The sequence below is a fragment of the Podarcis gaigeae genome, assembly GCF_964106915.1.
Source record: "Podarcis gaigeae genome assembly, chromosome: 4".
Lineage (NCBI taxonomy): Eukaryota > Metazoa > Chordata > Lepidosauria > Squamata > Lacertidae > Podarcis > Podarcis gaigeae.
This window is the reverse complement of record NC_139677.1, coordinates 103,528,020-103,549,195: the sequence shown is the minus strand read 5'-3', so window position 1 is coordinate 103,549,195 and position 21,176 is coordinate 103,528,020. Positions and strand designations below refer to the sequence as shown.

General features: G+C 48.8%; 1 protein-coding gene across 26 annotated transcripts in view; it reads left to right on the top strand.

The window, feature by feature from the left end:
- ARAP1 (ArfGAP with RhoGAP domain, ankyrin repeat and PH domain 1) overlaps positions 1-21,176 on the top strand; it is a 160,944-nt gene that overhangs the window by 102,790 nt on the left and 36,978 nt on the right. For all 26 annotated transcript variants that reach the window (XR_014563547.1, XR_014563548.1, XR_014563549.1 and 23 more), the window contains 6 exons: positions 4,061-4,243; positions 8,238-8,412; positions 12,215-12,349; positions 14,564-14,699; positions 16,227-16,329; positions 17,648-17,843. Coding sequence is in view for 19 of the 26 variants with exons in the window: in XM_083735965.1 (XP_083592091.1) it covers positions 4,061-4,243; positions 8,238-8,412; positions 12,215-12,349; positions 14,564-14,699; positions 16,227-16,329; positions 17,648-17,843 (928 nt within the window). In the remaining 7 variants the exon portion in view is untranslated. The remainder of the gene's footprint in view (positions 1-4,060; positions 4,244-8,237; positions 8,413-12,214; positions 12,350-14,563; positions 14,700-16,226; positions 16,330-17,647; positions 17,844-21,176) is intronic.

Sequence of the window (21,176 nt, the reverse complement as noted above, 5' to 3'; positions counted from 1 at the left end):
AACAGTGATGATGATTTGAACCAAGGAGCTTTTCCTCTTCCTGAAACGGTACTTTAAAGCCCTTTGACTTTGGACCTTGGCCCGGGATGAGCCAATTGCCTTTGTACGTTCTGCCTTCATTTCTCAAAAACCAAGGCTGCTTTAAATCTCAGAGATGCATCAATGCTTCCACATGAGGGCAGAGTTTTCACAAGATAGCAGCTCTGCACAAAGTGTCTTTGGGAAATCCTTTTAATACACCCCATCTGGCTAATACAGAAAAGGCTGCTCTCATCCAGTGCTTTCAAGATCAGCACCAACCCTTTGAATTGTGTTCAGAAACGTCCTGGGAGCCCGTGAAGATCCTTGAGGACCCGTGTTGTATGGTCCCGTCGGCCGCTCCCAGTCCCCAGTCTAGCTGCCGCATTCTGGATTAGCTGTAGTTTCTGAGTCACCTTCAAAGGGAGCCCCACGGAGAGCGCATTGCAGTACTCCAAGCGGGAGATAACCAGCAAACAGCAGCAATGCCCACAATGAAACCCCAGCCCAAGATAAGATCTCTTTTGGAAAGATGGCACAAAAGGAAAAAAGGGATGAGGAGGGTAGAGGAAAACAAGCTGGGTTTAGATCGCTTTCCTGACTGTGCTTGGTCACATCTAGTCTCAGTCCCTTGGTGAGATGGCAGCTCCTGAATTTTCCCATAGTTTAACCCAGCCATGTCCAATCTGGTACCCTCCGGATATTTTGGACTGCTGCACGAGACAATTAGGATGCGGTGGGATGATTTTGATGTGGCTTATTTATCCAAAATTCTCATCCTTGCTTATACTTCCAGCTGGAGCTGATAGGAGTTGTAGGCAGTACGGTGTAGCGGTTAGAGTGTTGGGTTTGAACGTGGGAGAGACCAGGGTTCAAAGCCCCACTTGGCCACAAAGCTCACCAGGTGCGACGTTGGGGGCCAGCTCCTTCCTCTCCACCTAACCTACCTCGCAGGGTTGTTGTGGGGACTTAATGAGGAGTGGGAACGCCTTGGATAAAGAGGCAGGATAAATGCAGTAAATAAATAATAGTCCGAAACAGCTGGAGGTTGGCAAAGGCTGGTATGGGGGTAGGAAAATGAGGAAGCCGTTCCTCCTAAGATTCGGTTTTAGGTCAACTTTAAAACTTAACCAAGTTCTGCTTTTTTCAGCACATAGTTAAACTATGGAACTCACTGCTGCAGGAAGCAGTGATGGTCACCAACTTGGAAAACTTTAAAAGAGATTTAGACCAATTTGTGGAAGAGGAGGAGACTAACAATGACTACTAATCATTCCACCTCCACAATCAGAGCTAATATCCTTTATCGTTCATTATTATTATTTGTTGCATTTATATAGCACTGTTTCCCTGCAAGGAGCTCAAGCTGGGGCACATGACTCTTCCCCTCCCCATTTTATACTCCCAACAACCCTGTGAGGTGGGCAAAGCTGAGAGACAGTGACTGGCCCCCAAGGTCACACTCGGTGAACTTCACGGCTGAGGGGGAGGATTCGAACTCTGCTCTGCCAGGTCCTAATCTGAGAGATTTTACTTTCTTGGGCTCCATGATCACTGCAGATGGTGACAGCAGTCACGAAATTAAAAGATGCCTGCTCCTTGGGAGAAAGGCGATGGCAAACCTAGACAGCATCTTAAAAAGCAGAGACATCACCTTGCCAACAAAGGTCCGTATAGTTCAAGCTCTGGTTTTCCCAGTAGTGATGTATGGAAGTGAGAGCTGGACCATAAAGAAGGCTGATCGCCGAAGAAATGATGCTTTTGAATTCTGGTGCTGGAGGAGACTCTTGAGAGTCCCATGGACTGCAAGAAGATCAAACGCATCCATTCTGAAGGAAATCAGCCCTGAGTGCTCACTGGAAGGACAGATCCTGAAGCTGAGGCTCCAAGACTTTGGCCACCTCATGAGAAGAGAAGACTCCCTGGAAAAGACCCTGATGTTGGGAAAGATGGAGGGCACAAGGAGAAGAGGACGAGATGGTTGGACAGTGTTCTCAAAGCTACCAGCATGAGTTTGACCAAACTGTGGGAGGCAGTGGAAGACAGGAGGGCCTGGCGTGCTCTGGTCCAGGGGGTCCTGAAGAGTTGGACATAATTAAATAACCCCTCCATTTAGCTACGCTATGATTTATTTGCTAATGAATTATGCAAAGAAAGGGCACACTAAATCATAGTGATTTTGTTATACTGCTTCTAATTGTTCTCTTATATGGTCTAAACTGCCGTCATTCCTTCCGATGAGGATCAAGCAACAACTATTGCTAATGTTGCTGATTATAGTAAATACTGGATGTTCTGAGGTCTTGGCAATGAGTCCCAACACATCCCAATGCTGCTGGGCGTGTCTGACTGATCTCATCCCTCGGAAATGCCTGCCTGGCTTTTAATATTAATGCAGCTCCCAAGCGCTGTGAGGTTTAATGTGCCCTGAGCTGAAATCATTTGTCTGTTTGTCTGTGCGCTTTTGACTGTATAGAGTCGAATCCCAGAATCGTAGAGTTGAGACCATGAGGGTCTTCCAGTCCAACCCCCTGCAATGTAGGAATCTATTGCCCAGTGTGAGACTCGAACCCATGACCCAGAAATTAAGACTCTACTGACTGAGCCATGAATTAAACATATTTGTGATCATTTTCCCCAATGCATTAAGGCTTAGGGCAGAGACGGAGGGAGGGGTCTATTTCCACGCGCGTCAGTCTCACAGAGGTTCATTCATTAAACTCTGTTCTCTACCATTTTTCACTACTGTAAAAAAAACAATTTGGACAGCAATGCAGATTTCACATTCATCAAAATGCCCACATTTCAAAGCCTCTTTTACACATGGCAGGGGGGTTGCAGTAGATGTTCCCCAGGCTCCGTTCCAACTTTACAGTTCTACGATTCTGTGATTTTTTGGGGGTACATTATTTGAGCTATTATTTGTGGGTGCTCGGCCCCTTCCTGGGGAATTTTGTGGGTGCTCAGGCACCCAGGGCCCCAGGGAGTTGGACCTCAGGCTCCCGAACCAGCGATGGAAGAGAAGTTTGTTCGGTCTGTATTGTGACCCAATTCACCCCTCCCAGAATGGAACAGGATCACCCTTCAGAATTCACCCTTCTCCAAATTGTGCAAGACAGATCTCAGCTCAATTTACTATCATCAGCAACATTAGCAATATTTGTTGCCTGTCCTAACAGCTCCCAGCATTCTTAACAAACTACACTTCCCATAATTCTTTGCAGGGGGGGCATGGCTGTATTCACACCATATGATACCACTTTAAATGGTATATTGATAGTGGCGCCCACCCTGTGGAACTCCCTCCCATCAGCTGTCAAGGAAATAAGCAGCTTGTTGTTGTTTAGTCGTTTAGTTGTGTCCGCCTCTTCGTGACCCCCTGGACCAGAGCACGCCAGGCACTCCTGTCTTCCACTGCCTCCCACAGTTTGGTCAAACTCATGCTGGTAGCTTCAAAAACACTATCTGAAGGCAGCCCTGTTTAGGGAAGTTCTTAATATTTAATGCTGTATTGTTTTTAGCACTCGATTGGGAGCCGACCTGAGTGGCTGGGGAAATTCAGCCAGATGTGGGGGGTATAAATAAAAAAAATATTATATTATTATAAATAGTCCAGAATTTTGGGAGATGCAGTTTGTTAAGGGCACTGAGAGGTTGTTGGGTTTTTTTTGGGGGGGGGACCCTATATTCTCCCTCCCAGAGTTACAATTCCCAGAATTCCCAGGGAAGAGGGGCTGGTTGTTAAACCACTGTGGGAACTGGGAGGGGAATGGGGTGTGTGTGTGGGTGTGGGTGTGTGTCTCCAAACAACTCTCAGTACCCTAAGCCAGGTTTCCTCAACCTCGGCCCTCCAGATGTTTTGAGACTACAACTCCCAGGTATCCCTGACCACTGGTCCCTCTAGCTAGGGATCATGGGAGTTGTAGGCCAATAACATCTGGAGGGCTGAGGAAGCCTGGACTAGACGACTCCATGATGCCCAGAGCGGCGGTGGATCAGGCAGTGCAGCCTTCACATCCCTGCCCCTTTTTTTCCTCCTCAGCTCTTCCTGCAGATCGGCAACGCAGTGGCCAACCAGTTCTGGGCGGCCAACGTCCCCCCCAGCGAGGCAGTCCACCCCAGGAGCGACAGCCAGGAGAGGCGCCGCTTCCTCGTGGCAAAGTACAGGGAAGGAAAATACCGGCGCTACCACCCGCTCTTTGGCAACCAGGAGGAGCTCAACAAGGTGGGTATTCCTTATTTATTTATTTATTTATTTATTTATTTATTTGCTGAATTTGTATATTGCACAGAAGAATACAGAAGGATAACACAAAATACATAATAAAAAAGCAAAACAAAAAATCCCCCCCCCCTCCCACAACACATTTTAAACGGCACCACACTGTAAAATTAATGAATCTTAGAATAATGTTGGATTGAAATTAAGTGGTTTCTAGCTGTAATGGTTTAAAAGAATATGAAAAAAATGGGTTTCTATAAGTAAAAATTCAAGGTTGTAATAATTTAAGATTAAAGATTTGGGTAGAATAAAGAGGGAAAGAGATTGCTGAGCTAATATACAGAATTGGAATACAAAAAAGGGAGGTAGGAGGAGGTCCGAGAAACAAGTAAATGAAAAATAATATGATGAGAAGATTGATTGTTTTTAACAATTCTTATTTTGTACTCTTTCTTTCTTTCTTTCTTTTCTTTTCTTTTCTTTTCTTTTTCTATTTTGTAATGCAAAAACCTTAATAAAAAATTATATTAAAAAACAACAACACATTTTAAACGGCACCAGATGTCAATCCGCCAAATAATAATAAGTTTTTTAAAAAATATATTTGCACTCTGCCCAACTGGGTCACCCCAAGCACTCTGGGTAGCTTCCAGCACATAAAAAAAACATACAGTCATATCTTGGGTTACAGACCCTTCAGGTTCCGTTTTTTTGGGTTACGGACACGCCGAAACCCGGAAGTACCAGAACAGGTTACTTCTAGGTTTGGGGGGTTGTGCATGTGCAGAAGTGTTAAATCGCGCTTTGCGCATGCACATAAGTGCTGAATCGCAACCCGCACGTGCGCAGACGTGCCGCTGCGGGTTGCGAACGCTGTGGGCTGCAAACGTGCATCCTGCACGGATCACGTTTGCAACCCAAGTGTCCACTGTAGTACAGTCATACCTGTAGTACAGTCATAACATAGTACAGTCTCAAACACAAACGGGGAGCCATCATAGAAAAGGCCCTGTTCTCGTGTTGCCACCTTGGGGAGAAGGCAGATGGAGAAGGGCCTCTGAAGATGATATCCGGGTCGGTTCATATGGCAAGAGGTGGTCCTGAGCTGTTTAAGGCCAGTTCCTGGATAGGGAGGGCGAGGGTTAAGAAGCTGGGTCCCCCAGGCCTGTGGACTGGCAGGTGGGCAGATGCTGTCATCTGGATAGCACAAGGGGGGGGCGGTGGGGTGTGGAACTGCCTCCATTTATGGCTTGCATCTCTTGCGCCAGATCCGGCTCTGGGCGAGATGCCCAGAACAGTGTCCAAGCAACAAGGAAATTTGTGCATAGCTTGTACGAGCTGGGCAAAGAGAAATGAATTGCAGTGTTGTGTCTCGTGGTGCAGATAGCCTCTGGGTGTGTGCAGAGTGCCGTTCCCTCACCTCCAAAGCTGAGTTTAAACATCTTCTTTTAAAAGAACAACAACAAGGAAATCCCTGCCATTTCTCCCATGGTTATTAGTACAGTGGTACCTCGGGTTAAGTACTTAATTCGTTCTGGAGGTCCGTTCTTAACCTGAAACAGTTCTTAACCTGAAGCACCACTTTAGCTAATGGGGCCTCCTGCTGCTGGAGGACGATTTCTGTTCTCATCCTGAAGCAAAGTTCTTAACCTGAGGTACTATTTCTGGGTTAGCGGAGTCTGTAACCTGAAGCGTCTGTAACCCGAGGTACCACTGTATTAGTATTTTTAGTAGTAGTATCACTATTCTTTCTTCTGCAATTGGTTCTCCATTCCCAGAGCAGGGGATAAATGCGTCAATTTTCCCCATAAACCTATCTGTGCAGTTGGTGAGTGCCAGTCCTCAGGGCCTTGCATTTGAGCATCTTTTAAAAGGGGGCCATATTTCAAGAAAACCGCCTGCGTCAGACACATCGTTCAGAGCATGTCGGGGATTGGACTAGATGAGCCTCAGGGGTCCCTTCCAACACTGTGGTTCTCTGCTTCTGAGTGTATGAGGCCGCTTCCTGTGTTCCTGCTGCGAGGGTGTGCGCTGAGCCATTTTTATGGCTGTGGAAAACCGGCGCCTCTCCCCTATTTATTTTTTTCTTCGGAAATGTCCTGGCCCCAGAGAGCTGTCAGGAAGCTGTGAAGGAATGCGCGAAAGAAGCTGGAATCGTTTGAACATCCCTTGCAAGCTCAGTCGCTTGACCTGCTGGGATTTTTATACACTTATTATTATTATTATTGTACCCTCCTTTGGATTTCCCGCTCATGGGCTTAGTGAGCAAGGCTTCCGGGACTTTTGCTTTCATGCTCTGGGGATGACTGACCCTTTTTATTGCAAATTGATGAGCGTTGGAGAGTGCGATCAGAATTGCTTAGTTCAGATAGAAGGCAAGGAAGAGGCGACATGAAATGAGTAGAATTAGGCACAGCATGGGCAAAGTCTTCAAGGGAATCTTTGGACCAATTTATTCTTTATTATTACTTTGGAGCTGTGCTGTATCCTTTGGACTTTAGTCCTTCTGGGCTGGGACACTGGATGCTTTCAGCACTGATTTCTTTGCCTTCCTCCTTTTGGTGATGATCCCACTTCCACGCTTAATACAGTGGTACCTTGGTTCTCAAACCTAATGTGTTCCGGAATCCGTTCCAAAAGCAAAGTGTTCCAAAACCATAGAAAGTCATGCAAAATGTCAGTTCCAGACTTTTATAAACAATCCTTAAAGCAGCAATTTAACATGAATTTTACTATCTAACAAGATCCTTGATTCATAAAATGAAAGCAATAATCAATGTACTGCAGTCAATCAATCAATCAGTAGCTGAACTGGGTTCCACACAGTCACAAAAACAAAACAAAAAGAGCCGCAAAAACAAAAATGCAAAATAAATAGAGGAGACAGACAGTCCTCAGCGTAACACTCAAAATGGAGCATGTTCGGCTTCCGGAAAAAGTTTGCAAACGGAAAACTTACTTCTGGGTTTGCAGTGTATGGGTTCTAAGTTGTTTGAGAACCAAGGCATTTGAGAACCAAGGTACCATTGTAAAGGTAAAGGTGACCATTAGGTCCAGCCGTGGCTGACTCTGGGGTTGCGGCGCTCATCTTGCTTTATTGGCTGAGGGAGCTTTCTGGTCATGTGGCCAGCATGACTAAGCCGCTTCTGGCGAGCCAGAGCAGCGCACGGAAATGCCGTATACCTTCCCGCCAGAGCGGTACCTATTTATCTACTTGCACTTTGACGTGCTTTTGAACTGCTAGGTTGGCAGGAACAGGGACTGAGCAACGGGAGCTCATCCCGTCGCGGGGATTCGAACCGCCTACCTTCCTATCGACAAGCCCTAGGCTCTGTGGTTTAACCCACAGTGCCACCCGTGTCCAGTAACCACTGTAAATCAATGCAAATATAAATGAGCCTGGGGATGAGGTACGCCCCCTGCCCTCAGCTGTTGCGGCGGAAGAGTCGCCCTTCGCTTTTAAAAATGCGAGCTTGGGAGCAGTCCAGAGCTGCGTTCCATGCACTGTTTTTGCAGCTCGTGTGTTGTTTCCCCATGTGGCCCTGGGGGAAGGGAGGCCAGTGACTCTCCCCCCTCCTCCATCCCTCCTCCCATCTACGCTCCGGCAGAGCCAAGTAAGTGGGATCTGACCTTGCCGGATCAGATTGCAGCACTTCCTACCTCCCTCCCTCCCTCCCTCCCGGGGCTTCTCTGCTTCTCATTTGCAGCAAAGCCTAGTCCCCACCCTCCTGGCCAGGGACTCTGGAATGCCACCCGTGGGGTGCCTTGCCTCCTTCCAATAGATAAAAGACCCGTTGCTGTCTCTTGGGCTGAAAACTTCCTTTGCCGCTGTCTCCCTTGGACGGGTCCTGCCGTCTCAGCCAACGCTGCTTTGAGGATGGTTTGCGGGCACCTGCCTGGGCAGAGGTTCGGATGCCCCCCTCGCCTCCTTCTCTTCCTCCTCTCTCCTCTCTCTCAGGTGCGCCTAACTCTCTCCCCTTGCCCCCCCCCCCAACAGGCTCTGTGCGCAGCCGTGACCACCAGTGACCTGGCAGAGACGCTCTCCCTCTTGTTCTGCGGCGCCGAGGTCAACTGCTACACGGGCGACCCCGGCTACCCCTCGCCCATTGCCTTAGCGGAGCAGGCCGGCCAGAGGCTTCAGGTGGAATTCCTGCTGCACAACAAGACCTCTGGTGAGGAGGGGAAGGGGGCAGAGGAATTTGGCCAGAGGGGCTGGAGCGGAGGGTGCCTGCAAGTCGGCGTGTGGGTGTTGCAAGCCGAACAGCGAGTGCCTGGGGAAATGAGGCAGGAGGAAGCGAGGCCGCTGTGTCGTCCCGAGTTTTCTGGGCTGGCTCCCGAACCTATTTCTCTCCCCGGTGCATTTGGAAGCACCAACCCTCAGGTGTGAGGTGCAAGCAGCAGGTGTCGGCTGCTTCAGTATCTCATATGCCAGGTCAAACCCTAGCCTAGGATCAGAGCCTTGCAGAGCCAGGCAGAGGCCTAGGCCAGGTAGATAATGCCCCCCCCCCTTTTTTTTTACCCTGGGGATAACGGAAGTCTTATAAATAAGTATAGAAATAATTTTCACAAAAGTTATGCTGGCAAATAATTTTATTTCAAGGCTTGAACCGCACCTGCATATAAAGACAAAATGGAAAATATAGATGTACAATAAGGTAAAAGGTAAAGGTACCCCTGCCCGTATGGGCCAGTCTTGCCAGACTCTGGGGTTGTGTGCCCATCTCACCTAAGAGGCCAGGGGCCAGCGCTGTCCGAAGACACTTCCGGGTCACGTGGCCAGCGTGACATCGCTGCTCTGGCGAGCCAGAGCTGCACACGGAAACGCCGTTTACCTTCCCGCTGGTAAGCAGTCCCTATTTATCTACTTGCACCCGAGGGTGCTTTTGAACTGCTAGGTTGGCAGGCGCTGGGACTGAGCAACGGGAGCGCACCCCGCCGCGGGGATTCGAACCGCCGACCTTTCGATCGGCAAGCCCTAGGCGCTGAGGCTTTTACCCACAGCGCCACCCGCATAGATGTACAATAGTGCCTTTTAAAAATATGCTGACCAAGGCCCCCTTTGGAATCAGAGGCCCGGGCCAAGTGGCCCATATGCCCCCCCCCCGTCTGGGCCTGCCTAGGATGGTCTGCTCTGACTGGCAGCAGCTCTTGGGGGCGTTGGGCATTGCAAGGGGGTTGGACTAGAGGACCTTTAGGGTGCCCTCCAACTTTGTATTTCTATGATTCTGTAACTCTGCAGAGGTCTGTGTCCAGCTTTCCGAAGAAGTGAAGTGGGAAAGCAGGGAGGACGTTGACCAGGAAAGACAGTCGTTTGGGTGGGGGGCACCTGGCTGAACCTGCAAAGGGTCTAGACCAGCGGTTCCTAAACTTTATTGAGCCAGTGACTGCCACCCGACCTTATAAAAAAAATAATCATTCAGAATAGCAGTTTGCACCCCCTCCAAGGAAGACAATAACAAAATAATGTCGAAACTAGTAACAATGATTTGCACATTTGTTTTTGTTTGGGGAACCGCAGTATCTGAGCAGGAGATTTCGGAACAGCAGTTCAGCTCTGCGCATCGGAATTGGAAAGGAGGGACATGGATATTGGGTGTGGTGTTCCGGCATATCTTCCATCCATGGTCCTTGCCCCCCGCCCCCCCCCCCCCGAATGGAAGAACAAGGCAGGGGAGCTTTATCTGCAAAGAGAATCCTGCAAAACCGTTCTCCTTTGCACCCTCTCTTGCGGTTTTTGGGAAATGAATCGTTCTCCCCTTCTTCTTTTTTGGAACCTGAAAACAGACCTGAAAATGTGTCGGAGGCATAAAGCGGAATATCTCAGGTTTTGCTGGTATTTAAGGAAAAAACAGCCACCAGCAGGAATCAAAGGGGGCTTCTGGATCAGAAGCATCGCTGCCCCTGAGGCTACTTCATGAATTTGTCTTGTCCTTTCTTAAAGCCTTCCAGATTGGAGGCCATCCCTGTGGCAGGGAGTTCCACAGTTGAACCACCTGCTGCCTGAATAAGTCCTTCCTTTTCTCTGCCCTAAATCTTCCAACATCCAGCTTTATGGCATGCCCACAAGTGTTACGAGAGAGCGAGCAAAACCTTTTCTCTGTCTGCTTTCTCCATGCTAGGCATCACGTTATAACTTTCTATCAACTTTCTATCGCCTTCTCCTCGCCTTTTCTCTACGCTGAAAAGTCCCAAACACTGCAACCTTTTCTTGTAGGGAAGTTGGTCCACCCCTCTTGATAGTTTCGGGGTCATTGAACCATCAAACTGTAGAGTTGGAAGGGACCTCTAGAGGCATCTAGTCAAGCCCCCAGCAACGCAGGAAGCATCCCTGTTCTATACCTTCTCCAGCTCTGCAATACCAGATATTGTAAGAAATGGGGGGGGGGGGGTCTGTTCTGGGAAGTAGAAAAGAAGCTTTGCTGGGAATCCAGACTGCACAGGGCTTGGAACAAAAGCCCCTCTGCCCCACCGCCAGGAGGACAAAAAACCAAGCCCAAATTTCCAGCTCCCCCCGCCTTAAGTTCTTCTTTCGCTACCTCCCCAGAACGATGCTTCGCTGACTCACTGCTTTTGGCAAGCTCAACACAGCCCCGCGCTGACCCTTCCCCGCTCCCCTTCCGCCTCGGCCAAATTTCTCCCCACACCCTTTTCGGTTTTTGGAAAGCCCACGGAGCCAATTACTGGCAGGAAGGGCCAAAAGCCTTGTCTCTGAAGATGGATGAGCCGGGGACTGAGCGGCTTGAAAAACAAAAGGCGGGTGGGCTGGAAAAACAGACAGGCTTGCTGAGCGCGCATTGCAAAGCTTTGATGGGTCTTCCCCCGCCCCCCGGCACATCTGGTTTGCATCGATTCTCTGGCCCCCACGCCCCTTGGCTGTTTGGCTTGGCGGCTTGCGCCCCTGAAGCAGTCAAGAGCAGGGGCAACTGAGTTGGGGAGAGTAGGAGGTGTCCTGTGCTCTTTGTGTTTTTTACAGGAAGGGAGGAAAGGAAGGCAGAATCACAGAATCGTGGAGCTGGAAGGGACCCCAGGGGTCATCCAGTCCAACCCCCTGCAATGAAGGAATCACAACTCAAGCATCCATGACAGTCCGCCGTCCAAGCTCTGCTTGAAAACCCCCAAGGAAGGAGAGTCCATCGCCTCCCAAGGGATATTGTTCCACTGTCAAATAATAACAATAACAATAATGATATGATAACAATTTATTATTTATATCCCGCCCATCTGGCTGAGTTTCCCCAGCCACTCTGGGCGGCTCCCAGTGTTTAAAAACATGCCATGTTTAAGTTGATCAGGTCCAACATGGTTTCTTTAAACAAAAATCTGAAGCAAGCTTGCATTTTTAAACTATTCACCCTTAGGAAAGGCAGTCTGTGGATGTTGTGGCCAATTTTAAACACAATTTTAAAAACACCCCTTAAACATTTCTAAAATGACAGAGACACAAGGAACAGGCTCCCATACACTTAACGGTATCATATGTGGTCGCACCACATATGATAAAATGTTCCTTCTTTTTCTTTATAACAGACCCATCATCATCTTGGTGCCCTCCTCTGCATGCTTCCCAGCGTGTCTGATGGTAGGGGTGATGGAGGGACATGGATGGTGCTGTCATAGAATCATAGAATCGTCGAGTTGGAAGGGACCCTGAGGATCATCTAGTCCAACCCCGGAAATGCAGAGATCACAGCTAAATAATCGGTGACAGGTGGCCACCCAACCTCTGCTTAAAAGGAAGGAGAGCCCACCAGCTCCCGAGGGAGCCCAGTGTTGAATGGCTCTTGCCGTCCGAAAGTCCTTCCCGACGTTTTGCTGGAATCTCTTTTGTCGTCATTTGAGTTCAGACAGGCTTTCTCCATCTTCCATGCAGCAGCCCTTTGGAGATGTGACTCCATCTCCTCTTCTCCAGGCCCAATGCTCCCTGCCCTGTGACTCCAGCCTGCCGCTCACCCCGTTTCTCTCTTGCCTTGGCAGAGACCCCTCAGCTGGACATGGGCACCAACATAGAGAAGCACTACTCCATCATCCTGCCTTCTGTCGCTCACAACGGCTTCCTCTACAAGGCACCCTCCATGGCCAAGCTGGTCCACGAACAGAAATCACGGGAAGGTAAGGCAAGGGGGGGAGGGGGGCACCGAGGCAGGTTAATAATAATAATAATAATAATAATAATAATAATAATAATTTATACCCCGCCCATCTGGCTGAGTTTCCCCAGCCACTCTGGGCGGCTCCCAATCAAGTGTTAAAAGCAATACAGCATTAAATATTAAAAACTTCCCTAAACAGGGCTACCTTCAGATGTCTTTTAAAAAGAAGATAGCTGCTTATTTCCTTCACATCTGAAGGGAGGGAGTTCCACAGGGCAGGCGCCACTACCGAGAAGGCCCTCTGCCTGGTTCCCTATAACTTGGCTTCTCGCAATGAGGGATCCGCCAGAAGGCCCTCGGAACTGGACCTCAGTGTTCGGGCAGAACGATGGGGGTGGAGATGCTCCTTCAGGAATACTGGGCAGAGGCTGATGGCCGGCAGAAAAGCGGTCACCTCTCCTCCCCGCACTGCCACCGCTTGAAAACGCAACCCTGAAACGTGGAGCAGAGATCGAAATCACTGACTTCACTCTCTCATGGACCCCCCAAGATTGGCTGCACAAAAAGCAGCGGCAATTTGTTGTTGGCAAAGGACAGCTGGACATAGAAAGGACCCAATTACCTTCAGTAGCTTAGGGCCTCAACAAACCTTAATCCGGCTCTGCCTTTTTGAGCAAGTTGCTAGACCTCATGGTTCCAGCAGCGTTTCCAAAAGTGCAGGGGGGTGGGCTGCTGATAACCTGCCGAAATCTCTCAAGACGGGATGGCAGCTTAAGTGATAAGGGTCGAGCGTTAGTCAAGTGGACCCGCCGGAAAAAAATTAATGGGCGTGACCGACTTAGGTCCATTGATTTAGGTGTGTTTACTCGTTGGGCTCTGAAGGCAGGGCACATGTTTTGGCACCTCCATAGCAGAAAAATACCGTATTTTTCGCTCTAGGACGCACGTTTCTGTTACCAAATAGGAGCAATGCAGCAGCGAGCAGCAGCTTCTTCAGCTGGCTGGAAAGCCAAACAGGATGTTGATGTTTGTGACTGTTACCGTGGGAAGAAAGGGGCAGTCCATTCACTGTACTGAGCACCGGATGTTAGCTCAGTGTGTCATCTGACCTGTACTGGAAGTACATGGGAGGAGTCTATTCTCTCTGCTGTTGATGTAAAGAGAGTGCAGACATGTTTCTCTGTACTGCTGCAAAAGACAGAAATAAAGGCATGTAAATATATTTCTGTCTGTCTCTTTCCCCTCCCTGGGGATAGCAGGGAGGAGAGTGAAGGAGTGGTGTGTTCTTCTCACGTTTGAGAAGGATTGCCGATTACAGACCTCGCCTGTTTCCTGCCGGGAGTCGCAGACGGGGAGGTCAACAAGGAAATCAGCCGGTGCCTGGAGAGTGGCACATTCCTCTGACAAGGCCTGATTTCAACAGTTTCCCCCCTCCAAAAATGAAGGGAAAATGTGTGTGTGTCCTATGGATCGAATGCAGGCTCCTTGACTTCAGCGATAGCACCGGGAAGCCTCCGAAGCACAGAGCGAGCACTCCCTCCGTGCTTCTTGGCTTCGCGTTGCATTCGCTGAAGCCTGGAGAGCGAGAGGCGTCGGTGCGCAGCAAGTGTTCCCCCCGCGCTCCAAAGGCTTGCGGATAGCAGCCTGCAGCCTGAAGCCCGGGGAGCGCAGTGCCAACTCCCGCTGAGCTCCCCGGGCTTCAGGCAGCTATCCCCAAGCCTTTGGAGCGCCCCTCCAGCCCCGCAAGCTCTGGGAGCGGCAGCAAGGCTGCGCGCAACCTTGCCGCCGCTCCTGGACCTGTTCTGGGGGCTGGGGTCGGGGGAAGCTCGGGGTTCCCCCGCCCCAGCCCCGCGGCTAAAAACGAAGCCAAGACAGCGAGCGGGATCCACCCAAATGCCGCGTGCAGCCTCTCCCGGCTGGATAGGTTGTGCGCGGCTAAAGAGGAAGCCAAGACAGCTAGCGGGATCCATCTTGGCTTCTTTGCTCTTTGGGGCTGGCGGGGGGGGGGAATAAATTCCCCCCCTAAAAACTAGGTGCGCCCTATGGTCCGGTACGCCCTATGGAACGAAAAATACGGTATTTTAATATTGTGTTGGAAGCCACCCATAAGGGACCGTTCCTTGCATTGCCTTGACGTGTGCTCCAGCGATGGGTCTTGTTCTCTCCCTGAGCTGAGCTATGCCCCTCCCTTTCTCCGCTTTTTTGGCTAACGCTTGACTCCTTCCCCACTTAGAGTTCAGCCGCCGCTGGTGCCGGCTCCACGAGGGCATCTTCAGCTACTACGACAACAACACCAGCACCGTGCCAAATGGAGAGATCCGGATGCAGGAGGTGGCCTGCCTGGTGAATAACCCCCCAGAGGCCCACGGGTGAGTGGGGTTGCCCCCTTTGTGCACGGGGGTTTAGGGGGACCCCCAGCGTAGGATGCTTGGTTCATCACCCTACTGAGGAAGTGGGGTCCTAAGTAATGAAACTGAGCGTAATTATTATTACCATTATAATCATCTGTTTAATTTATGCCCTGCCTTTCCCCCCCCCCCCGACAGGCTTTCACCAAATGACACAGATAAAATGCAAAAGGTCGAAAGCATATAAAGGATCGTAGCTAAGAAGCAATTAAACTGTAACGGAACGGAATCCATATAAAAATGATCCCTTGAAATGCAGGTAGTTGTGGGAATGTTCAGGGATGCAGGAGAGGATATATTTTTTTGATTATAGCCTTTCCAACTTCTGTTAACAAGTTCACAATTTAGCAAAGTAACATTCCCCTTTTTAAACTTGCAGCGGATGCGTTTGCTCAGGCTTGCTAAAGCCTCTATAATAACTCTTCTGGTATTTCTCCCTTATTCCCTCATAAAAAGATAAGAAACTACACAGTCTTCTATAAAAGTATTTAAAAGGTTTACTCACACATCATTCTGCTCACAATAGGATCCCAGAAGGCAGACTTAGCTTAGAAAAGTAACATATACCTGGAAACTATCTCATAAGAAGACAGTCCCTTTATCCTCTCTTGGCTGGAAGACAAGAGAGCATCTTTGTCTAATCAGATGTTGCTTCTTCGATGCATGTAGTTAAAGAGAGAGAGATGGCTGCCCTGCCCTGTGCTTTTGTCGTTACCTGCACAGGTGAGGCCACGCCCACCTCTAGTCACATGCAGAGGAAGTCTGTCCCAGCCCAGAAGGAAACTGGAAGTTTAGCTGCTGACTGGACAAACATTCCTCCACATGTGCAAACATGTTCACTCTAGGAATGTTGTACTTGACTGCTCTTGTGTTTCACATCCCACAGTAGTAAAATGACACCACCATAAAAAAAACACCTTGGCAAACTATGTTTCCCAGGACTTTGGGGGGAAGTCACATGCATCAAGTGTGGGCTGGATCCTTCTCCAATTAAGTGGAGGGCATCCGTCCTGATTAATTTTCAGAATTTGCCGGGGCCAAGAAACAAGTCAAGGCATCGGCCCATATTACTAAAGCCAGAATCCTCTTCTTACAGTGGCTGACCAGGTGCCTATTGTGTGAAGCCTGCAAGCAGGATCCGAACTCAGGACCAACTCTCCCCTCCAGTGGTTTCCAGCAACTGGGACCCAGAAGCATTCCTGCTCCTGATCATGGAGTAGTCATCGCTATCCCTCTCCTCCTGCAAGAATTTGTCCAATCCTCTTTTAAAGCTGTCTAGATCTGGTGGCCATTCCTGCCTCCTGTGGCAGGGAGTTCCGCAGTTTAACTCTGTGCTGCGTGAAAAAGGAAAATATATTTGTCTCGAATCTTCCCCGCGTTCAGCTTCCTCGGATGCCGCCCAGTTCCAGCATTACACGAGAGGGAGAAGGACTTTCCCTGATCCGCCCCCTCCTCTCCCTGATGTTTCCTCCCTGTCTTTTGCCGTAGGTTCGCCTGCACTTTTGAGGTCTATATAGAAGCGGAGAGACTGTACCTCTTTGGACTGGACTGTCCCGAGGCCATCCGGGAGTGGGTCAAATGCATCGGAAAGGTGAGAGCGTCCGGCAGGTACTTCTCCAGCTCTGGGAAACTCGAATCCCAACTTGTGGGGGTTTGGCATCTTCTGGGGTTGGGCTAGAAAGCACCCCTCTGCAATGCTCCCTTCCTGCGCCACAATGTGGGTCTTGCAGAGCGAATTCCACCCCCCTGCCAGCTGTGCGGTTGGTTCTGTTGCATTTCCATTGCCAATTAATTTTGTTTGTCTTTCAAAAAAAAATTAACCAATTCACATGAAATTTAATACAGTGGTGCCTTGGTTCTCAAACTTAGTCCGTTCTGGAAGTCCGTTCCAAAACCAAAGCGTTCCAAAACCAAGGGGTGCTTTCCCATATAAAAGAATGCGGTGCAGACTTTTAAAAACAACCCCTAAAACAGCAATTTAACATGAATTTTACTATCTAATGAGAACATTGATCCATAAAATGAAAGCGATAATCAATGTACTGTACTATAAAATAAATAAGACAGTATTGTAGATGATAAAAATTAAAATTATTTTTTCCCCTTTCCTGCACTGATGATAGTCATTGTTTGGATGGGGGCTTTTATTCATTTCCGCAGTCACACAGTCAATTGATCAGTAGCTAAACAGGGTTCCACACAGTCACAGAAACAAATTAACCGAAAAAGCCACAAAAGTGCAAAATAAATAGCAAAAACAAAAGCGCCAAACTTAATCCATTCTGGAAGTCCATTTGACTTCCGAAATGTTCAAAAACCAAGGCACAGCTTCTGATTGGTGCAAGTGCCCCAGAAACAATAGCCGACAGTCACATCGGACGTTCAGCTTCCGAAAAACGTTCGAAAACCGGGTTTTTGGCGTTTGAGAACCAAGGTGTTTGAGAACCAAGGTACCACTGTACTAGTTTAAAAGTTGACTTCCCAGGCCCCTTCTATGATATTTCTCTTCCCTTATCATTAATTCCCACCCCCTTCTTCATTTTTCATTGGCTGCACATACAGTCATACCTGTGTTACAGATGCTTCAGGTTACATTTTTGGGGGGTTACAGACGCGCTGGAACCCGGAAGCACTGGAACGGGTTACTTCCGGGTTTTGGCGGTCATGCATGCGCAGAAGCGCTAAATCACGCTTTGCGCGGAAGCGCCGAATCGCAACCCATGCATGCGTATGTGCAGACACGCCGCTGCGGGTTGTGAATGCTGCAGGCTGCGAATGTGAATCCCGCACGGATCATGTTTGCAACCCGAGCGTCCACTGTATTCCAGTTCCTGCTTCGTTTGACTATCACCTGTTCCCCAAACGTGGAGTTCCTTTTCACTTGGCCTGTCGGTTGCGTTTCTTTCCAGTCCTTCGTCCCCCCGGGTGCCGACGGCTTGCTTGCCCACGACTTTGAGCGCCTCGGGCGGCTGCAGTACAAAGGCGGTCTGAACCTGGAACGGGCCAAGGAGGGCTGGTTTGCGCTGGCGCAGGGCACCCTCTACGCCTACCTGGAAGGCAGCGAGAAGGAGGAGGCCGTGCACCTGAGGAAGCTGCAGGAGCTCTGTGAGTACCCGGGGGCTGGGGGGCAGGGGAAATGCCAGGGTGCCAGGCTTTCCCAGGGATCCCAGCAGAACCCCCTCCTCAAATCCTCAAAGCAGTTCTCCATCTCCACTCAGTCGTCCTTTCCCCTAATACACCTCGCTGGGTACTCTGAACCAAGAGTTATCTGTGCCCCACATGTGCCCACTGTACTGCGTTAATGGCAGACAGTTTCCAGATTTGTAAGAACCCAATTATTCACTCTGGAACTCCCTGCCTATTGATACCACACCTTCGCTATCCCCTTTTCTGCTGAAAGCATTTTCTGCAATTAATGAATGTTAGAATGATGTTGGATAGAAACTAAGTGGTTTCCAGCTGTAATGCTTTAAGAGAATATGGAAAAAAAGGTTTAGAAATAGGTAAAAATTTATTGGTAAGGATTTGCTGAACTAACAAGTTGAATTGGAATACAAAAAAGGGAGGTATGAGGAGGTCCGGGAAATAAGTTAATGGAAAATAAGTAATGGAAACTCTGTGTGTTTTTAATTATTTTTATTTTTGTATTTTTGTTATTTTTTCTTTTTGATTTTCATTGTTTTATTATTGAAAACTTTAATAAATATTCTATAAAAAAAAATAATGAAAGCATTTTCTGCTTGGGGTTTTAACCCTGACGCCCCGTTTAATCTCTTTGCTGTTGTTCTTTTCACTTTTTGAAAGTCTTAAACGATGGCTGATTTTTCTCATGGGGAGTGGGCGTCCCCCACTCCCTCGCCAACCGAAGCCCATTGACTTGCCAACCCTCTAAACTGACTTTTCCCTACCTGAGGCCTTCAAGATATTTTGGACCGCAACTGCCATCACCCGCCGCGTCTGACACAGCAGTGCCGCCATCTTCCTACGGCATCGGGCAGCTGTGCTGGCACTGGGAGTTGTAGTCCAAGACATCTGGCGGGCACCAGGTTGGCAAGGAATGCCTTGAGGGAGGAACAAACTCTTTATTGTCCAAAGCACACTTACATGTTGGGAAGAGGTGTGTCATATTATTATTATTATTGTTATTATTATTAATACCTCACCCACCTTGGTGGGTTTCCCCTGGCACTCTGAGCGGCTGCCAAAAGAATATTAAAAACACAATAAAACATCACACATTAAAAGCTTCATTAAACAGGGCTGCCTTCAGATGTCTTCTAAAAGTTGTTCACCATATTTTCCGCTCTATGGGATGCACCCGACCATAGGACGCACCTTGTTTTAGAGGGGGAGAACAAGAAAAAAAAAATCTCCCCCTCTCTGCTCAGCGCCCCTTGAGCGAAGCGGCAGGAGAAACGGAGCCCCTTCCATTTCTCCTCCCGCTTCGCTGAAGGGGCGCTGCGCAGCTCTCCCTCTCTGCTGAAGCCAGGAGAGTCTTGCTCTCCCGGCTTCAGCAAAAGGAACCCGAAGCCTTTGAGTTCCCGCTGCACTTCGGAGGCTTCAGGCGGCTATCCCTGAAGCCTGGAGAGCAAGAGGGGTCGGTGTGCACTCTCACTCTCCAGGCTTCAGCAAAAGCAATGCGAAGCCTTTGGAGTGCGGAGGGAGTGTGTGAGATAAGATGGTGCCTGGCACGCTTCTGCTGCGCCGATGGACGTCTGTGCCGATAGGAAAACTTGAGCTCCCTTAGCTCTCTTAGCAAAGTCCTTAGCAGAGTTTTGCAGGGGCAGAAACTGTTGCCTTGTGTGTGGATAATAAATCAGATTGAATGCAGGCTTCTTGCTGATCTCCAACAGTCTTTTAATGAGAAGAAAAACATCATAAATCAGCCCGGCGAGAGAGCAGACATCCTTTCGCCTCTCAGCCAAAAACAAAAAGGAAACTCACACACAAAGAAAGATTCCCGTATGTGAACATAACCACGCCTCACATGTGAGACGTCACACAGAACTGTTTAACTCTGTAAGTTCTGATTCTCCTCACAGAGTGCTCCCTCTGCGCTTCGGAGGCTTCGCATTGCTGTCACTGAAGCCAAGGAGCCTGCATTCGCTCCATAGGACGCACATACATTCCCCTTAATTTTTGGAGGGGAAAAAGTGCATCCTATAGAGCAAAAAATACAGTATTTCCTTGACATCTGATGGGAGGGCATTCCACAGGGCGGACGCCACTACTGAGAAGAGGGGAAGTCACTGATACCTGATAACAGAAAATTTTAGGTGTGTGTGTGTGTAGGTCTACTGGGCCTTTGAGGCCATTAAGATAGATAGATTCTTTATTGTCATTACACAAGTGCAACATTGCACAAGTGCAACGAAATTGGATGCCATCCTTAAAAACAACAAAAGCAACACAACAACAACCACCAAACAAACCACATTCCAGCCACACCCACACCCATCAAACTCCCAGGTCACACTATCGAGTTACTGCATTTAAGAAGGCCACAGCTCTTGGATAGAAACTATTTTTCAGTCTATTTGTCCTTGACTTGATGTTTCTGTATCTCCTGCCAGAAGGCAGTAGTACAAACAGACTGTGTCCCGGGTGAGATGCATCCTGCAGGATATTGTTTGCTTTCCTAAGACAACGGGAACCGTACAGTTCTTCCAAAGATGGGAGGGGATGACCAATAATCCTTTGGGCTGTGGTTATGACCTTCTGGAGCACCTTCCTCTTCCTAGCTGTACAGCTGGAGAACCAGGCACAAATACAGTATGTGAGAATGCTCTCTATGGAGCCTCGGTAGAAGGACACCAGCAGTCTCTCACTCAGATTGTTCTTCTTTAAAAGTCTGAGGAAATAAATTCTCTGCTGGGCCTTCTTCTTAAGGGCTTTCAAGGTCAGCATCAACACTTTGAATTGTGCTCGGAAACGTAGTGGGAGCCAATGAAGATCTTTCAGGTCTTATGCGGTCTTGGCAACCCCTCCCAGTCTCCAGTCTAGCTGCTGTCCTACGACTCTTGGTGTGCACCTGGTGAGGCAGTTGCCCCAACAGAGACCTCTGTTTGCGCATCTTCCCCCACCTGAGCTGCGGGCAAACAGGTGAAGGATGGGCCTGTATGTTACCTGTTCCTGCTCCTCTTGCTTCAGCAGCAGGAAGAGATGTGGCCGCTCTTTTACGATACGATAATCTTTATTGTCATTGTCCCATACAGAACAACGAAATTGAAAAAATCTACATCAGACATTCAGAAACCAACAAGCCTTCTATCCCAGCCTGGTTAACCCCCAAAAACTCTGATACTCCCATAATTAAATACAATATACTCCCATAGAGACTCCTTACACTGCGTTTAAAACCAAAATCGCATTTGGATAGGAAACTGTTTCTCAGGCGGCTAGTCCTAGTCTTGATAACCCTGGACCTTCTTCCAGAAG